We start from the raw sequence: 18,706 nt of genomic DNA, 5'->3' as shown, positions 1-18,706 counted from the left end.
GTACCTCTGCTATAACGTATTTATGTGAGCACATTATACGAAAACAATCACGTCTCTATTTACACCGTGACCTGGAATTGGGAGAAAGACATTGCGTATTCCTTCAGGACTCTCGGTTAGATTTGAGAAACCTTTATAAAGTTACGGTATAAGTTAAGGTATTTTTTTTCTAGAGTTTATGAAAAATATGTATATGCAACACAATATTTTTCTTAATTTGTGTTGTTATTACATAGATTGAAATATTTTCAACAATGGCATTGGTGTTGATACCTACGTCCACTGCGCTCAAACATCCATACCGGTGACAACTAGCATTGTTAGCATGCGCATTGCACAACAAAGCGTACTGATACAGGTTGAAACTTTCTGACCAAGGCTCTTATCATATCGGCGCGAAAAATAAAGAAAGCAATGTCTTAACTAAGTTGTCCATAAGCGGACACTTTGTATGAATAAGGTAACTCTATCAGTTCGCTCTCTGATTTTCCGCCTTCCAATTAACTAGTAATCATACACGCCCCGGGAACCCTTTCATTACTGGTAATGAGTTTTCACCCTTCGCCGAATAGTGGACATCGGAGCTTTGATAGACTGCGCCACCTTATTTTGTCTTTTGCTTTCATGAACGCAAATTGGGCTCGAGTGACGCGTCCGCTCAATTAGCTGGATTTTAGATGCGGGGATCGCACTCAATGTGTTGGACGATATTTAATTTTACTCGTCGACGGAACAGGAGGCACGTTGATAAAAGTTGTCGTAGTTTTGTTTCCGAACTAGGGGCGGAAACACAAAAAGGCTTGACTTTTTACGGTCGAAATGTGACTTTTGGCAATTAATTGACTATATAAGATAGATTTGTTGGATGTGCGAATAACGATCGGCTTCTCTCAACTAAAACTTTATAATGTCATGTCAGTGTAAATGTAGTATGTAGCAGTACTGCAAATATATTTTTACCGATATTGTTATATTCCAAGCAATTTTTTTCTTTTTATGGAAACTTAAAGCTCCAGCAATGATAACATGTGCGACTTACTTTCACGGAATAAAGTTTTATCGATTTAATTCACCTACATAAAGTTTTCAACACGATTATAAAAATATGCAGGTTGTAGTTTATCGAGTGGATGACATATATTTAGGTTACCAAAACACTACTCTGGTAACGGTACCAAGTCATCCTCATTAGTGTTAATAGCGGTCGGACGCAGCCGATATCTGAGACAGAACGGCTTAATTAATGCCAGAGCCAGACTCTTTGTCAGATAATCGATAAATCATTTGTGATGCTGTATGGCGCTCATTAATAATAAGTAGATTAATAAACGGCCTTTATGACTTCGCTTTATAGAATTATACAAAAAATCATGATCGAAAAATCGAATCGAGAGGCTTCAGGGAAAAAAATAACACACAAATTGATATAGATCGTTTAATGTGAACAATCGAAACGATTTTGAAAAAATACATACAAACTGTTATAATCGGTTACAAAACTTGTGTGAGTAGCATTACAGTCGCAATCTTATCAGTCTTGACATTACACAATTTGACCGACTATAATAATCGCATCGTTACGGAATATCATTTACAAAGAGTTCAGATTTGCTGCAGTAACCGAATGTGTGGGGTTGGCTGCAGATAGCTAGTCACTACAACAGTTTATGGAAAACTGAGCATATCGATGCGTCAATTGCAATTTATTTACATCTTAACATCTAATGTTATTTACAACGGAGGTTGCCGTGGGGCGAAACGCTTGGCAGTGGCAGTCAGCGATAAAGGCTCATTCAGCCTATCCAAAACGGTTTAGCTTATTTTTATCGCATAAATATTATTTTTATGGAGCGCGTAAAGCTATGGATTGTAGGACTATTCTATGGGTATGGTCCTTCCGACCCTTCCCCCTACACACACATACTCGTTCTGAAGTGCACCCGATAGCAGTTGCTCGGTAATGTATGCTTAACATGCGACATTAGCAAAAAGCAAAGGTTCCTGTCATAACCGCAAAATGTTCCAATTTTACATGAACTATTCTGAAAGTTTTCAGAAATTAATATAAATTTTAGAACTGCGCTTCACTTCTACTACGAGATAGGTGATAAAATAACGGTTTAAAGTTCAGATTTACGAAGTGGTTATTACAGTTTGGACCTTTGAGTTTATGTTTGTCGTCTGATATTCTGGTATATTAATACACAGGAAGTTTACCGGCTACAGCTAAATTACTTTGAATTTATTAACACTAAGCTACATAACAACTGTACAAGATTTTGTGTAGGTACGTAGATTTACTAACATTAATGAGAATGGTAAAATATTTTAATTAATACCCGTCGTAAGTGATTGAATAAATAAATATCCAATATATTAATTTTGAAATGTTGGTAATTTTTATTACAATGATACTTTTATCAAAGTGGAGGCATAGAAAGGTATATACACTCACACATACATATTTCATGCGAAATGGTAAACACCCATAAAATATGTTAATAAACACACAGATATAAATTAACTTTTCGTAACTGATTTTTCTTCACAAAATCTTTGGCACGATACACTTTTGTTGTTATAATGTATGTTTACATCGAAATATTTAATAGACTCAAATTTTTGACAGCTTTATTTACAAAAATATATTTACAATAAATATAAAATATGAAATAAAATAACCAAAAACAATAATAGATTCATAATTCTTAATGAATATAGCGTTATCATTATTATCTGTAACTACGTAAATCGGAAAAAATAAGTATTCCATTAAAATGAGGCTATTTGAATATACAGTAAGAATCTTTTCTTGAGGCCAAAATATTGGTTTATAACTTATTACATTATTATAAAAAGTTTTATAAAAATACTGTAGAACTATAGCCTAGGGGTACTGGTTTTTCAAAAACCGCATTCTACTATAATAACATCAACATATATATAACTCAGTCAAATAATAAACGAATATTACTGTGAGTATTTATCAAACATAATAAGTAGAAACGTAGTAGTATAACAATAAAACAATTGAACTATGATTGTATCGGTTCAGAGTTCGGTACTCATCTCGGCGGCCGGGGCCGGCTTGTTGCCGCTGCCAGGCAAGACGGCGCCCGCAGCACCAGATGTTGCTTCATTTGCCGAACTCAGTTGCTCTGCAGCCTGGGTTTATATATAACACGACTTTAATTTGTGAAGAGCTTTTCACCTGCTCTTTATTCACCAACTTTCAGTTTCTTGATATTTTTTTTTTAATTAATATAAAAAAATGTAGGTATTTTCAGTCACAAGAACAAACGGTTATCAAAATTTTAATCACAACAAGGTGCAACACAAAAGTAACACAAATGAAAACATGTAATTTGTTGGAATAAACACAAAACATTGACGGTTAGACCAGGGTTAGTTAGGGGTTAGTGTAGTCACCGCTAATCCGTCACCAGCATGCACATACTAAACAGAACAAACGGGATCTGAACAAACCAAGGGGTGCGTGCAGCTACTCATTCCGCTAGGTGTTGCGACACAAACGTGTTGTCCGGTGCGTGGCTTACTTACTGCGTGCTTTCTATGAGAGGTTTAAGGATAATGTCGAGGGTGTTGTCGTGTCGGTGCGCGAGGCGCGAGTGCGTGCGCGCCACGTTGGCGTTGTGGTCGCGCGACTCGCGCGTCGGCCGCGCGTACCGCCGCGCCAGCGACCCGCTCTCGCCCACCAATATGTTGTTGTTGCTAGCATGTCTCTGCATCCCAATAATCATACACGCTAGACAAACTACCTGTGCACACCCTACAGCTTTATACATGGATTAAACAGTCAATATATATGCATATGACTAAAAGAAGACTTATTTAAATAATAAAGTTCCCGAATGAAAGGCGCGCACACAGTGCTAAAGTTGTGCCGTTTGAACACCGCGCGCCGATTAGGCACGTGTACTCCTGGTTGATATCAAACAAGGAAGAACTGTAGCACTCTGCTCAATAATAAGCCCCTTAAGCAAGTAGGTCTTGAAAATGTTTTTGAAATACATAGGTATAAGAAAATATACAAGTAGAGCTACATAATATTTTAAAAAGATCGTCAGTGAAATTAGACTACCTTACGCATGTCACTTCTATGCTAAGCTTATGTTGATACCTATGAACTAAAATATTTAAGTTTCCATGATAAGAGTTTTTCACAGTTCTGCATGTTTTAAAATAAGTATGTTCAAATTACAGCAGCCTGTACACTGTTAGCTTTTCAGCGACCCAGAAACAGGAGCTGCAGATTATTCCAACGGCCCTTGTGATTTATTTAATTCCGCTTCTTTTTTGCTTTCAAGCATTTTACTGCTTTTTATTGTGTAGAAAAGCGGGGACGGAATATGAAATTCGTGCGTTTATGAATAAAACTAGACTGCAAAACAGAGGTTTTTTTGAATACTATGCTCAATTACATGTTTGAAACAAGGGCCATCGGTGAGCGGAAGACATGTTAGAGAAGCAAAGCGCCCACTCACGAAGAGAGAAAAGCCACCGTCAGCCGCGTGAGGGTAGCGCGGCGCGAGGTCGCGGGGGCGGCGCGCCGTGGCCGAGTCGCTCGCCACCGACAGCAGCGAGCGCTGCGAGCCCGACACCGAGGCGCGCGCGCGGCCCGGCGCCGCCGGCGGCCGCCGCGTCACGGCGCCCGCGCCGCCCCCGCCGCCCGCGCCCCGCGCCTCCCGCATGCCCGCCTCGCCCGCCGCCCACTGCCTACTCACTGGCGCCGTCCGCGACGAGCTCCCGGCCCCGCACTTGGCGCTGTCGCTGGACCTGCACCCGACAGACATGGGCCTTACATCAGTTTCCACTCGCCTGCTGAACACAAAGTTATACAAAACGGTCACAGGAGACGTTATTTCCATCGACAAGCTCAGTGGATCTGCACAAAGGTATTCAGATACATAGTTGGTATTTAGACTCTTAGTACTGGGGCGAAATACTGGGGCGTTAAAAAGCAAAGGCAAAGCAGCCCAATGAATATTATTAGTGCATAATCACCTCTCCGAAGAGTATGCATAGTCCTGATCGGCGCCGAGCCCCGAGTCCGTGTGCTCGTGCGAGACGCGGGCGCTGCCGATCAGTTCGCCACTCGAGCTGTTGCTGTTGCTGTTAGTCACCGGGCTGTAGGGGTTGTTGTTGTTCGAGATTGGGGTCACGTTGCCTTTGTAACCATTATTTGTCAAGAAATCATCGCCAGCCCGCCCTACGGGTTCATCGTAGCTCGGATAAACACGTCTGCAAAAACCCATAACGTAAATCATCCATATTCGGGCAATAAATCATAGTTTATGGTTTGCAGGGCGTACCTTCCATGCTTCTCGTGACCGGTCCGGTGCGTGCTAAGTGTACTAGAGCTGGACCGAAGAGATCCTTGGTTGTGGCTATCGTGTGTGTTTTTGCCGTGGGATGAGGAACTTTTATCTCGCCTCGCTAACGATCCGTGTTCAGTTCTTGAAATTAATAAACGTAAATTAGAAACAACATAACAGATTAAAGTAACTCCTGTTCTGAGATAAGTTATTCTTACTGTCTATGCTTTGATGATGTTCGGAGCTTGGTCTGCCGAGCATGGCTGGTCTGCACCACGGTATAAGGGATTTCCTTGAGTTGCTCCTCTGTCATGCCAGTCGTGTCAACTAATGAAAATTCCAGGTGCTGCTTTAACTCACTTGGCAACCATTTCTTATCGTTTGGAGATCCCGACCGTGATCTAAGAATGAGTTATGATGATTAATATTGATTGAGAATGATAAGAGCGTAATAAATAATTCGCTGAAAATAATATAATTATACCGATGCTTCCGATGTCTACGGTGTCTGTGGGATGATCGATGCGTCCCAGTTTCTGGCTCCATTTGTGAACGACGAACGTTTGCGACCTACAATGCAATTTCGCTTCGGTAAGATAAAAATAATTATGAGAAAAAAAGCGAACATTCACTCTTTTCTCTCATGATAATTTTTATCTTTTCATAAAACTTACTTGGACTCCGCTTCCTACGGTACTTTGTCGTAAAACTTCCTTCCACTGTGACTCAGAATCAACCAGTTCATATTCTCTGCAAAATCGATGTCACGGTTAATGTTAATCTTATTTATGTTGTGGGAAAATGTAGGTGCAACCGAATGCTACTGACTTGGTATCTGGTTGTGAGTCATCCTTCTCTGAGCCCGACTCGTGCTTGTGTCGGGAGCGGTGACGTCGGTGCCTGCGGCCGGACCGGCCTGATCCTCGCGACAGTTCACTTTCCGCGTCCGATTGCTGTCTTCGCGAACGATGCTTATGTCTAGCAGAATATTAATATTTTAAAGTTATGTTCCAATCTATTTTTTAAAAATTATAATATAATTTCGGTAATCTATACTAATCTAAAAAGGTATCTTTTCCAAAGCATGTATCAAAAAACTTTAGACAGCGAACACTGACGTAAAAAAATAGACACTGACAAAAGTTACCGGGTGAAAATAATGGATTTTGAATTTTAGTTGGAAAGTTGAAGAGTAGCCACCATTATTCACCGCAAAAGAACTTTTGAAGCGGTAACAAATTCGTAAGAAAGCACCGTCTCCTACGTGCTCGGTGCAAGATAGGCACTGTTTGAAGGTAACACATTGGTTCAACAACTTTCCAAAGTTATTATGACATTAATTCAGAAATATGGAGTTTAAAGAATTTTTGTCAAGAAGATGCATTTTTAGTATTAAGCTGTATTTGTACAGGTTGGAACTGACTTGCGATTGGAACGGGAATCATTGGAGCTTTGAGAGTCGACCGATGCAGATCGATGTCGTGGTGCCGGCGGAGGTCTGGTGGCCGTGGGTGATGCTGAGTATAGGCCACGACGGATCGGTGCTGACCGAGTCGACCGCGGCGAACCTCCTACCGCTTGGCCTTCGCAATTACCCATAACTTCGCCACTGATTCTAAGCCTAAGAAAATATAAACAATTACAGAAAACCAACTCTCCCAATCATAAAAAAAATCTTCGACAAAATAAGCTAAATAAAATGTCGACGAGTAGGCCCGATGTTGACGACACATTCATAATTGATTTAGTAAAGTTAACTAATGAACTTACGAGTTTGGTCGATGTACTGAGGTAGGTTGTTTGATTTCTGGGGGACAGTCTTTTATTCTCAAGTCTTCTAGTTTCGGAACTGAAATAAAGTTCATATGTTATTTCCAACCAAAATAAATTCCTACTGAAGATGTATGTAAGATGTCATGCTACTAAAAGGCATGTGTAAATCAATGTTGTGGAAGTAAATATTTATTTATGAGTTTGGCGGAAAAATTATCATATCAATACCATCATTTAGTGATGCGTGTGAAGCATGTGGCGGGCGAGCGATGCGTCGTGACGGGGTGCGTGTGAACGTGGGCGGAGGCCTGGGTCTTGATCCTCGACCACTGTACAAATATATACGAAGTCAGATTATGCATATTTATTTGTCAAAATTATTTATTTTATGAAATTGTCGAGTTGTCTGAATTTAAGATATTAAATCCTTGGTTCGTATTTTCGTCTCCCTCCAAGTTTGTCAGTACTCGCTAAAGATTGTAATCCTCTTAATATTTGCTTTGTTAGCAGTTTAGTTCTGGTCCACTCACCTCGTCCTTAGGCGGGTTCCTAACGCGAAGATATCGGCGGAGGCCGGCGACGTCTGCTGCATTCGGAAGAAGGTGTGGTGGTCGGAGCAGCATCGCCACAAGTGTCGGCACGCTGACCGCGTCGGAGACTCGAAGCCGTACGTTGACGTATCATTCTATATTCAAAATACCATTTCAAAAGTCATTATGCAATTAGTTATAAAGTAGCATGGGATAGATTTAGATCCTGGATCTATTTTTAGGCAAAAAAAAATCTAGACCTCCTGAAAAACATTTTTTAACCTCAGGAAAGAAGATTTTTTTCTATCCTTACCCTTGTTTCAGATAAGCCAGATTATGTCTAGATTCTGTTTTACACGCGGCCGTAAAGTTCAAACCTTATCGTGTTCCTTCATGTAAAAGATTTCTTTTAAGATTATGTGAAACACGAATCTGTGATGTTAAAAAAATCTTAATAGATACGTAATATCCAACGAAATTGGATGTTAGAGTATTGATCGGCTAATACCTTTAACTAACCGTTCAAGCGTTGGTAATATAAACATCTGCAAAGTTTGACGGAGGTAGCTTTTATTATAAAAGTTGTTTCATTTCGGTTGATACGAGAGAAATCAAGTAGGTAGGATACTATAAAGTTTAATGGATGCCGTTATTATTGTGACCAGGAAAACGGGACATCCGGGTTTCGAATATTGAGTAAGTAGATGCCGTGTTTACATTAAGCACCAAATGGTATCAGATAGTTAACATTAACCCTCATATCTTACTAAGACCCAAAGCTTACAGGTATTGTCTGTATTGTCTATTTCCACAGATAAGAATCCTTAATAATCTATTGTGTGTCTGTTCTTTGTACAATACTCGTAGTTTTACTCGTAGTAGTTTCTATTAATTATATTCTTGACCATAAATAGGCTGCAATTAGCCTTATTAATGTGGTTTGATAAATACTTTAGTAAAGAAACACAAAGTTTTATAGAGATATCCTTAATCTACATAGCATAAACCATCGTCTTAAGGACTTAGCAAAAGAAAAGTCGGGTAGCGGCTGGTCGGCGCGGTCGGCGGCGGCGGCGGGCGGCGCGAGGCTCGGCGCGTTATCGCCGCGCCCACAGCGCTGTAAATACTCCGCTCAGTTCTACGCGACTTATCTGTAATTGCCTGCCTACGAATGTCTTTCAAGGAAGCGACGCAAGGTGGACTCTATCTTGCAGCACTATTCAAAGTGCGCCCGTTATCACTCTCCGCGATCCGAAACGAGAAATGGGTCAAGTGGAGCGCCCGATTTTAATGTTTACTTATTCGTCTAACTCCACATTCTTTTTTATTTTCTGTAACAAGTTGTTCTTACGTTTTTGTCTGCTACACGGAGCATGAAGTACCGTCCCTTGTAATAAAGTTTGGAGACGCGCGGCCAATAATAGTTCGCAACTGTGTGTTTTCCACGTAACAGTAAAAGACCGCTTGGCGCCAGCCCGAGGAAATATTCTACGCTGTCTTCACCCTGCCACAAAAAATGGATCATTGTTTATCTACATCTATAAGGTACAAAATGTATTTTTAACAAGTTAAACATATTCATTTACCAAAACTGGATGCAGATCCACACCATACATATCAAGCCATTTAACTTTATCTAAATAGCTCAATTCTGCTTGTGCCGGCGAAATTCCCCTGTAAAAAGAACTGTTATTAAATATTTCTTTGAAATAAAACTGAGTTAAAAGTCAATTAAACTGTTATCCTTAATTAATAGGAGACATTAAGGACAAAAGGCCACAAAAGGCTAAGCAACAATGAATAATCGGGGCGGCGCGGGTGGTGCCGGTGTCGCCGCCCTAAGCCACGGCTCACTTGCTGTTAAGTAGGTAGGTACACATAATTTGCATGTAATTGCGGCTTTATGACGCCAGCGGCCACAGACTGCATCTTTGCGCAGTTAAAAATTCATTCAATTAGGCGAGAAAGGCGACGAAGTTTAATTTCCGGGCGGGCGGCGACGCTTTCGGCGTGAAACTGCGCCTCTGAAATCTTAATTTTTAGCAACTTGCCTTCTTCTTGGTTAATTAAGACAATAGTACGTTAAAACAGGAAGGACTTTCTCGTGTCGCGTTGGGCGGATAAGTTTTTAATTAATATGATGTCTATTTTCGGAGGCGATGGAAATATAAATTAATTGAGTAAATAAAAATGATGCGCTCACCCATATTTATTTAACAGGAAATCAGTTATAATCACGTATACTGTAGAGTTAGATAGACTTATAACGTGTTGTTTGTGTATTGTGTAGTAGTGGTATAGACTTACGTGAGCGTGCGGTGTATCTCAGCGGCGCGCGCCTCGAGCTCCGGGCTCTGGTGCGCCAGCAGGCGGAACTCGGACACGTAGCCGAGCCCGTGGCGCCTCGGGTCGTAGTCACCCAGCTCCGCTGCACAAATCCTACCAATAACTACTACGCACACAATGCACATTACTCACATCACTTTATTACACGCCTACGGCAACTAGCACAGCTATAAACTCTATAAAATAACGCACGACAAACATTGTCACGGTAGACTCATTTAGCTGACAGGATACTTCAAACAGTAGGTGGAAATAAACCGAGAGAGCGGCGCTATTCCATTTTTAGAACAAACATGTCGTTTATGCTCTGCTTTTGACCAAAATATCTTGAACAAATTCGTTATACGTGGTTGTATTGCCATTACAAGAGCCGGCCGTTCTTTTACAATCGCAATTAACGCTGTTAGGCGGGGGTTTGTGTCCTAACCAAATATAAGACGCAAGGTAAACACAATAAATGTATCTCATCGCGTTGATTACAAAATTGAGGTTAGCTGGGTATAACGTCGCATTAGGGATACGTGTAACATTTGATAACCCACACAGATATTTAAACTTTCTTTTGCGTAGGGACGCGACAATATTTCCAAGTGGCACATAAAAGAAAATACTGGTCCATTCTGCGTAGTTTACTAGACACGTTATTCAGGGTGAGAAAGAAATATCCACATACGGAGCGGGTTCAGAAAAACTATGACTAGTGAACGAGGCTGACAGTCATTTCCCGTCGTATATCTTTTTTTTTGTACTCGGAAATCGCAACATCTGGTACGCTGGCGAGAGTACACACATAGATGTTCGGACCTTTCATACGGTACGTTCACGGTTGTCTGAAGAATAAAATGCTGTCATTGATAAAATATCACTTACTTTGATTTTGATAGCATCATTTGACCGATGTGTGTTTGTTTGGGCGGACTCGGTCTATGTTCGTATTTATATGGGATTTCTACTTCGACCCTGTATCTTTTATTAATGTTCGTAGACATACTTATCATTACAAGAAGACTTTACATCTGAAACGTGTTTTTAATTAGGTATGTACAGCCTTACTTATAAACGTGAATTAAATAATAAGTAATTCTTAAGGGATGTTTAAGAAAATTCTTACTGATAAACGTTGCTTAAGCACGTATTAACTAACATTTATTTATTTATTTATTTATTTATTTATTTATTTATTTATTTATTTATTTATTTATTTTCTTAGGAACAACAAACAGATATACAATATATTTTATATATGTAGTAACAATATATATATATAAAAAAATAACAATAGTATAGAATTATATGAAGCATTGATAACAAGGTTTAACAATTGTATATCCAACTACGTTATTCACAGAACTTTGTATACTGTAATCCTTAAAACTACGTCATGCAATGCGATACAAACAAAACAAATCAGTTAAAATAAAATGAAAACAGGCAAGTGAATGGAACAGTTACTAAAAGAGGATTTAATCACTAATTAAGGTTTTAAGTAGTGATTAGTTAAAATGTTGCTAAGAAGGTGATTAGAGATTGTTATAAGTAAGGGGGTTAATGTTTTGTAGTAAAAAATATAAGTAAAGTATAAAGCTTTGCAATGTTAAAAGCTAAAAAATTATGATGTGTGTGTCAAATGATACGTGTATTTCAATAATTTTCCGGAAAGTACGTTTTAGTCTCACCTAACATAACTTTGACTATACTTATATACAGGCGGGCTATACCTACATATTTAATTACCGTGGACCAAGTGCTACAACCACCTGTGAATGAATAATATCCTTGTGACTGACGTTTCTCGCCGGTGAAGATAGATGTGCTTGTAATTTTCCACGATTAAAGGGAACCCTTCATACAACTGCAAACATCTCCCTGACGTTGCTAATTTCAACTTCAAGTCCACCTTTGAAGTTAATTTCAAAATATGATCTTGCTTCTAGAACCAGCGAAACAGTACATTGTTATTTATTATAATTTAGCCTGCTGAACTTTATCCATTACGAAGAAGCTTCCATCTGTTGAAAGGAGGGCTCTTTTTATTTTTATTTAAGTACATATTTATGCTTGTCGTTTAATTTCCGAGCAAGTAGCTAGGGGCGGCCATAAATCTGATTATTTTTAAACTCAGTCGCTTCGGTCTATTTTATGGATGCTTAGAAAAGTCGGGATACAAAGAGAATTACATATAACATATGTACCTATATCTTTGAATGTTTAAACGATTCTAGCGTTTGAATTGTAATTAATTAATTTTATTAGTGTACCTGCTGGAAAGTGACATAATTTTCTAGAAGGTATAGTAATAACTGCAGATATTTTTTTAAGTAACATTAGTATTATGGTTTATAGCAAATGATGATTGTGATAGTCGGTCTGATGTGATTTTAGATATTTGTAGATAGCGTCGATAGCATCAATTTCTAATCCTGATTTAAAATTGCAAACCATACAGTGAAAACAGCGTATTGTTGTGTTAAACTTCAATATGACACAGGCTCCCTGATGCAGACTGATTGATTACAATAAATACACCCGCAGCTCCACCTGTCATACGTCACGTTTTATTATTCGGTGAAGTTCAAAGAATTTCATTGGCAATGGTTTCTATCAGATATCCAATCGGTATAAGTCAGTGCAGGAATCTGTTTTATGTTGGTAAGTGTGAGTGATGTGTGAAGAGACCATCTATCATTTGGCAAAGCAGCGAGCCGCCCACACGTCGCGGACGATAAATGAATGGTACTCGCCACAGCCGAGTTTAGCTTACACACTACAAAACTATTGTACTAGCAACATTTTTATGTTCACATAATAATAAAAACTCATTAAGGACCAAAAAAAATTGAGAATGAATATTCATGTGCCTTTTTATAGTCTGTTAATGATCTTTTTATTACTTTACGAATTTAAAGTTATGTAACTGTATGTAATATTTAATATCTTACATACAAGAAGATAATTTACACATGATTATACTCAAAAGCTTAATTACTTATTAAGTTTCAAGTGTGTAAACAAAAGAGGTATACCTATAAACATAATGCTAGGTAATGATTGAACATCGTCCATCTTCCGAAATTAAAGTTTATACTTTTTACGTTAGGTGATTTATTCAAAGAGTGTCTGTAAGCCTGGCTTTGGTATCATTTATTCATTGGTCTTTGCTAGACACTAAGAAAGCCATAAAAGCTTACTTTTAATATTATGAAAACAGTTCTCGTGAAAATATTACTTCTCACGCTGATTTACACTTAGGTAATTACAGCATAGAGCAAAACAGATGTTTGCCATTTAATATTTTGCTGAAGCAATTTCTAATTAAAATTGTGAATATTTTTTACTTCGAACACATGTGCTAATGTACAGCTATGACGAAGTACAAAGCTTAAAGTTATGAAGTCAGAGAGAAAAAAATGCTATGGGAAAGTTAATACATGTTATTTTGATAAGTAAATTATTCTTGCGTCGGCTGATGGTTTCACGTCATTTCCACTGAAGTTACGTTGTGTAGATAGTTTTAAGCCTGAAATTAATTTACAGTAGGTACACAGGAGCGTACATTGTGGAAATGATATTCAGTATTATAATGGTGCAGTGTGGCTACGTCTCAGTCGGTACTGCGGCGCGGGCGCCTCTGCCATTGTCCATCTACTTGATTAATGTGAGCGCGTTACACGACTCCGTTAACTTGTTGCGAAGGACAGATTGTTTCGCTTCATTCGTCTCTCCCAAACCGACACTACCGACTAGACAAAATAAGAATACAATCTCCCTTGATTAATAGCATTTTAGTCTTGTAGCTCAAACGCTACTGAAGTTATTCTTTCTTAAAGAAAATTAACTCGGTGTTCAACTTTGCGAATTTTATCTTCCTCCAAGACATAATTACGACATATTTCCTTAGTTTATTTTTCTCAGCAAAGAGAAATGTTATAATAACGATCAGAAAAGTTTACATAACATGTTGGAAGATTCACACCCAGTCACTAACGCTGAAACTTGTTATTTTGTATTCTGGCTTGCAGTTCTCAGTTCAGCGTGCGAAATATTTTAATCATGTTTAGTGCTGTAATAGAGTTTCTGCGTTAACATCTGAACAAATATGATGCGATTTTGATACCACGTGCAATGTTCTGTTTATAAAAAAACCCGTAATATTCCAGTGATGACGCAGGCCCTCATTCCGAATAATAATATGTATTAATCTGAAGAACGCTCTCAGAGCACGTAACAATACTTTATTCTTTCATATATACTTTTTTCTTTCGTCTGAAGAATCAAGTACATAATATAAAGAGAGATGATTTCACGTGTGCAATTTATTACGAGGCCATATAATAGGCATACCTGTAACATAACGACGGTAATAGGAGTGGATCATTTGGGTGTAAAGGGGCGGAAAAACGCAAATATTTTACGTTCCTGCTTTATGAATGTATGAACGAGCGTTTAGAATGTTACTCATATACGTTTCGGTATGTTAAGAAAGCAATTATTGAAGCTTCGATGTAAAAATGTCGTCTTCTTAGAAATCAATATACAGTACCCAAGTACAAGAAATAAAAATGTTCATACACGCGAATAGTTCATGATATCTGATTCTATTTTTCTGCCTACAGTACCTACGGATGCTGTTTAATTAAACAAAAATAATTATACTTAATTAATTTTACAAACAAGCAATTTTGCCCGCGGCAATCAGGAATCGTATGCTCAACAAAGGCACACCCAACTTGGCAATAATTAAGAAAGCGTAATTGAATTTATTTTACAGTAGTCTTCAGGGGCCATTCAAAATAATTTACCGGTACAACGGGCGATTACAAAGTTCGGTAACACGCAAAAATGTTGTTCGGAGCGTCGAGAACGGTTATAACTCCGGTATGTGCCCCCTGAGGTCGCACAAGGGTCGCTGATGCGGGCAGATTAGATGCAAACGATGCTGCGCGCTGATGGCTCATTTACCTTCTGAATAACGCATCGATATTAAACCTTCGCCGCCCCTACTTACTGCGCTAGATTGCCCCACCAACATAAATGGCACTTTGATGCTTCTTTTTGTTTGATCTTAGAATACAAAACGCTCTAAGTAGTATTAAGAATTCACGTCTTATATAAGATCTTTTCCAGATCTCTTAACGTCTGAACTTGCCAAATTGTTAATTAATATTATTTGTATCATAACATAAGACGTGTAAATATAGCAATCTTTGCTTTGAAGTTACAGCTAGAAGATGATTGAAATACCTCCGTATTGTTATGTTTATTAACACATCTCATGTTTTAATAAAATATTATTCAGGAATAACGAGATCGTAAGAAAATGGCAATAAAATTAATTACGTTACAAAGTCAATTATAAATATTGAAGCGAATATCAAACTGGGGGAGCAATTAATTACGTGAATCTTCAAAGGTAAGGTCGAGCCGAGACGTAATTATCTTCTAATGTTTACAAAAATTTTGATTGCTTAAATTAGGTAGTATGTTATAACAGACGTCTACACATGTTGTTGAACAAGTAAATAGTCTCTGTATTTTTCCTTAAGCACGTAGGTATAAAGATAGATTTTATGGAGTCGTTTAGAATTCGCCGTTAAAACTTGTCGCTTAAAACATTTCTATAATCCTCGGACTTATCGGGAGGGTGCAGTCTATTAGCCGGAGCCTGAAGTAGCGAAGCGGAATGCCTGATAAATTTTACTGCGTTTGCGGTAAGATAGCTCCTCGTCCCGCCACTGCAGAATCTCAGAAGAATGGCACTAGCTATTACTGGCTACGGAATTTAGTTCGACTGAATAGTATTCCGAGTACCGCTGAGCCAATGGACTGAAATATATAAAGAAGATAGATTAAACAAACGTTTCGCAGTCTCTTAGTTCAAGAATGTATCTTTTAACTAAATACACAGGATAAATCGTATTTTACGTCATCACTCCTCATTTGGTATTCAATTCAAATTCAGCAAGCTCAACTTGCGAAGCAGTTCAAAAATGACTATGACACATTATAAAAGCAGGCCATCTTACATACGCATCGTGCATTCTGGGCCACACGTAAAATTTACAATTTTTAAGTAAAAACCTGAACATGCGTAGGTAATGTGTATTTAAATTAAAAGTTCAGTACAAAAATAAAATATAAACTTTGAGCATGTTATAATAATTTTATAAATTGTGAAACCATAAGCTTTAGTTACACGTGTATTGCGAGAAAACTTTTGGGGTTTCATACATTTCTATTTTTCGTTGACTGATATAATATTTTCTTACATTTGGAGTATGACATTTTTGTTATTGCGATACATTTTGTTTCATTGGCGGCAGTTTGTATGTAAGTGTTCATGCGTTGAGTTCAGTCGACTATCATTCGGCCCCTCTGGCGATGAGTCAACGTCCCCACATGATCGCACACGTTATTATTCCCTTGCGTGTACTAAACAATTTTATACAACTGCGATTACTAGTTGAACTAAGTGTGGCTACACATACATTATCTTTTGGAAGCGTTTCAAAACGTCTTGATTTATGTATGTATCTTAGAAATGCCTGAGTGTTTCCTATTTACCTAGTCAATTTTTTTATGAAATACTATCGTGCTCTTTTTTGTGTTGGTATTAATTGAAATAAACCATTTTCGATAACATTCTGTGACAAACATAGAATAAATACTTAAAAAATATTTGTTGCGGTTTGTGCCCAACTGTTTTACTAGATCACGTTACTCGAAGTTAATCTTAAATAAAAAAATCGTATTCCCAGAATCTCTGTTCACAATCAGGTTAATAAAATAGGTTTGTTATTGCGTGAAATACAAAACGTGTGTGATGTGGGAAAGCGAAGCGACCACGACTGCACACATTACTATACCAATATACCTTATGTGGATATGTTCTGGGTGTCTAGATAGGCAAGTGATAAATTTTACAGCCTATAAATATGCTGAACTATACATAAGTTTTTAAATACCCAAGACAACACAAGACAATAAAAATCACAGGACAATAAAAATGTTTAACATTTGTAACCTAGGTAGGAGTAATATTTTAAATTTTGTCTTTCAGTATGTTACGCTTTCGCTGCGTCTGTTTTCTAAGGTTTAGGTAATTTGTCACATATTTTTTTATTTGTATCGTAAAAATTATTTGAAAGTAAGGAACGGACATGAGATAGTTTTCTTCAGGATGTGAGTGAAACTGCGGGAATGGCTCAATGAAATAAATAATTACGTTTGAGCGGATGGTGAACGGATTTGTAGTTGCAATGTGCAGTTATATGTAATTACGTATTGCTATGATATTGCTTCAGGCAGGCTATGACAAGGTTGATACAACCTTTATACCATGGTTTAATGCTAATAAATCCTTAGTCAAAGAACCAAGTCGTATTTATTATGAGTTTGACATAGAAACAATATACAATCTACTATATCGATTTGCTATTTATAACCGAGAAGATTTTATCAAACATATTAAGTATTAATAAGCATGGGTTACATGATACACGAACATAACTAAAAGAATATCGGATTACAGTGCAATCAACCGAAAAGTTCAGCATGATCATTATGATTGTTTCATAAAATTGCCATTTAAACTGAAATTGAGCCGAGTCTCGCAAATGGCTTCATCTGCAGTCGATAATAATATGACCGGGATACGGATATTATCAGATCCCGGTTACGATGGATATTGTGATTATTCCGGGGTTTGGTCACAGAAGTATTGGTAAACGGTGACGGCAAAACGTAGTAGGGGAGGCTTTAGTCAAATAAAGAGTGAATAACATCCTTGATACTTACTTAAGAATAAGTAGTTCCCTTGTGGAGGGATTTTTATACACCAATCCACCCCTTCGTAATTTGGTTAAAGTGCAAAGGTATTAGGTATAACTACTCAAAGACAATGAGTCATCCTTTCACACGCTCTGTTATAGAGATTATACAGTAAAACATACGGTGACGAATCATCATCCTCCGAGCCTTTTCCCAATCATGTTGGGGTCGGCTTCCAGTCTAACCGGATTCAGCTGAGTACCAGTGCTTTACAAGAAGCGACTGCCTATCTGACCTCCTCAACCCAGTAACCCGGGCAACCCGATACCCCTTGGTTAGACTGGTGTCAGACTTACTGGCTTCTGACTACCCGTAACGACTGCCAAGGATGTTCACTGACAGCCGGGACCTACAGTTTAACGTGCCATCCGAAACACAGTCAATGGTGTCTAAGATATACTTAGAAAGTACATACAAACTTAGAAAAGTTGCATTGGTACTTGCCTCACCTGGGATCGAACCCGCGCCCTCATACTTGAGAGGTTGGTCCTTTACCCACTAGGCCACCACGACTTTTTTACGGTGACGAATACAGATGCATTAAACAGACAGATGTCCCCAGGTAAATCATAGTGTAGAGTGTGACGTAAGCAACACGTCACTTGTTATACCTAAGCTAGCAAATCCTAGGCTAGTTACACAATAAGCCGGGCGGGTTAGTGGCCCCGCAGACACTTTGTAACCGGAGCACGGGTCGCACTTGCGGATTTTACTGCCACTAGCCGCACCACAGCGAGAAACTCTAATTTGTCGCCGATGTAAACAGCGAATATACTCCGAAAGTGCCATCGGATTAAGTCCACGCCGCATTTCGCTATTGCTCTCAGCCAGAGTTTGAAGTCGTTTTCTTTAATGTACCGACTTGTTTATTTCTTATCGACTGTAGTTTGAACG

At 38.4% G+C, this 18,706-nt stretch overlaps 1 protein-coding gene across 7 annotated transcripts in view; it reads right to left on the bottom strand.

Moving 5' to 3' along the window:
• Positions 1–1,421: 1,421 nt before the first annotated feature.
• LOC124631291 (band 4.1-like protein 4) overlaps positions 1,422–18,706 on the bottom strand; it is a 36,866-nt gene continuing 19,581 nt past the window's right edge. Inside the window, exons 6-21 of one of the 7 annotated variants that reach the window (XM_047165622.1) lie at positions 9,947–10,067; positions 9,226–9,313; positions 8,991–9,143; positions 7,640–7,794; positions 7,338–7,438; positions 7,107–7,185; positions 6,760–6,957; positions 6,165–6,314; positions 6,011–6,086; positions 5,821–5,906; positions 5,555–5,737; positions 5,334–5,477; positions 5,026–5,262; positions 4,746–4,842; positions 3,562–3,743; positions 1,422–3,165 (exon numbers count right to left, since the gene is read on the bottom strand). In XM_047165622.1, coding sequence (XP_047021578.1) covers positions 3,150–3,165; positions 3,562–3,743; positions 4,746–4,842; positions 5,026–5,262; positions 5,334–5,477; positions 5,555–5,737; positions 5,821–5,906; positions 6,011–6,086; positions 6,165–6,314; positions 6,760–6,957; positions 7,107–7,185; positions 7,338–7,438; positions 7,640–7,794; positions 8,991–9,143; positions 9,226–9,313; positions 9,947–10,067 — 2,066 coding nt within the window. In that variant the 3' untranslated portion in view covers positions 1,422–3,149. Of the gene's footprint in view, positions 3,166–3,561; positions 3,744–4,505; positions 4,843–5,025; positions 5,263–5,333; positions 5,478–5,554; positions 5,738–5,820; positions 5,907–6,010; positions 6,087–6,164; positions 6,315–6,759; positions 6,958–7,106; positions 7,186–7,337; positions 7,439–7,639; positions 7,795–8,990; positions 9,144–9,225; positions 9,314–9,946; positions 10,068–18,706 lie in introns of all 7 variants that reach the window. The other 6 variants (XM_047165630.1, XM_047165614.1, XM_047165639.1 and 3 more) reach the window with 6 other exon arrangements.

This window comes from Helicoverpa zea, chromosome 1 (assembly GCF_022581195.2).
Source record: "Helicoverpa zea isolate HzStark_Cry1AcR chromosome 1, ilHelZeax1.1, whole genome shotgun sequence".
Taxonomy (NCBI): Eukaryota; Metazoa; Arthropoda; class Insecta; order Lepidoptera; family Noctuidae; genus Helicoverpa; species Helicoverpa zea.
Note: the sequence above shows the minus strand (reverse complement) of the source record. Positions and strands in the feature narration are given on the sequence as shown.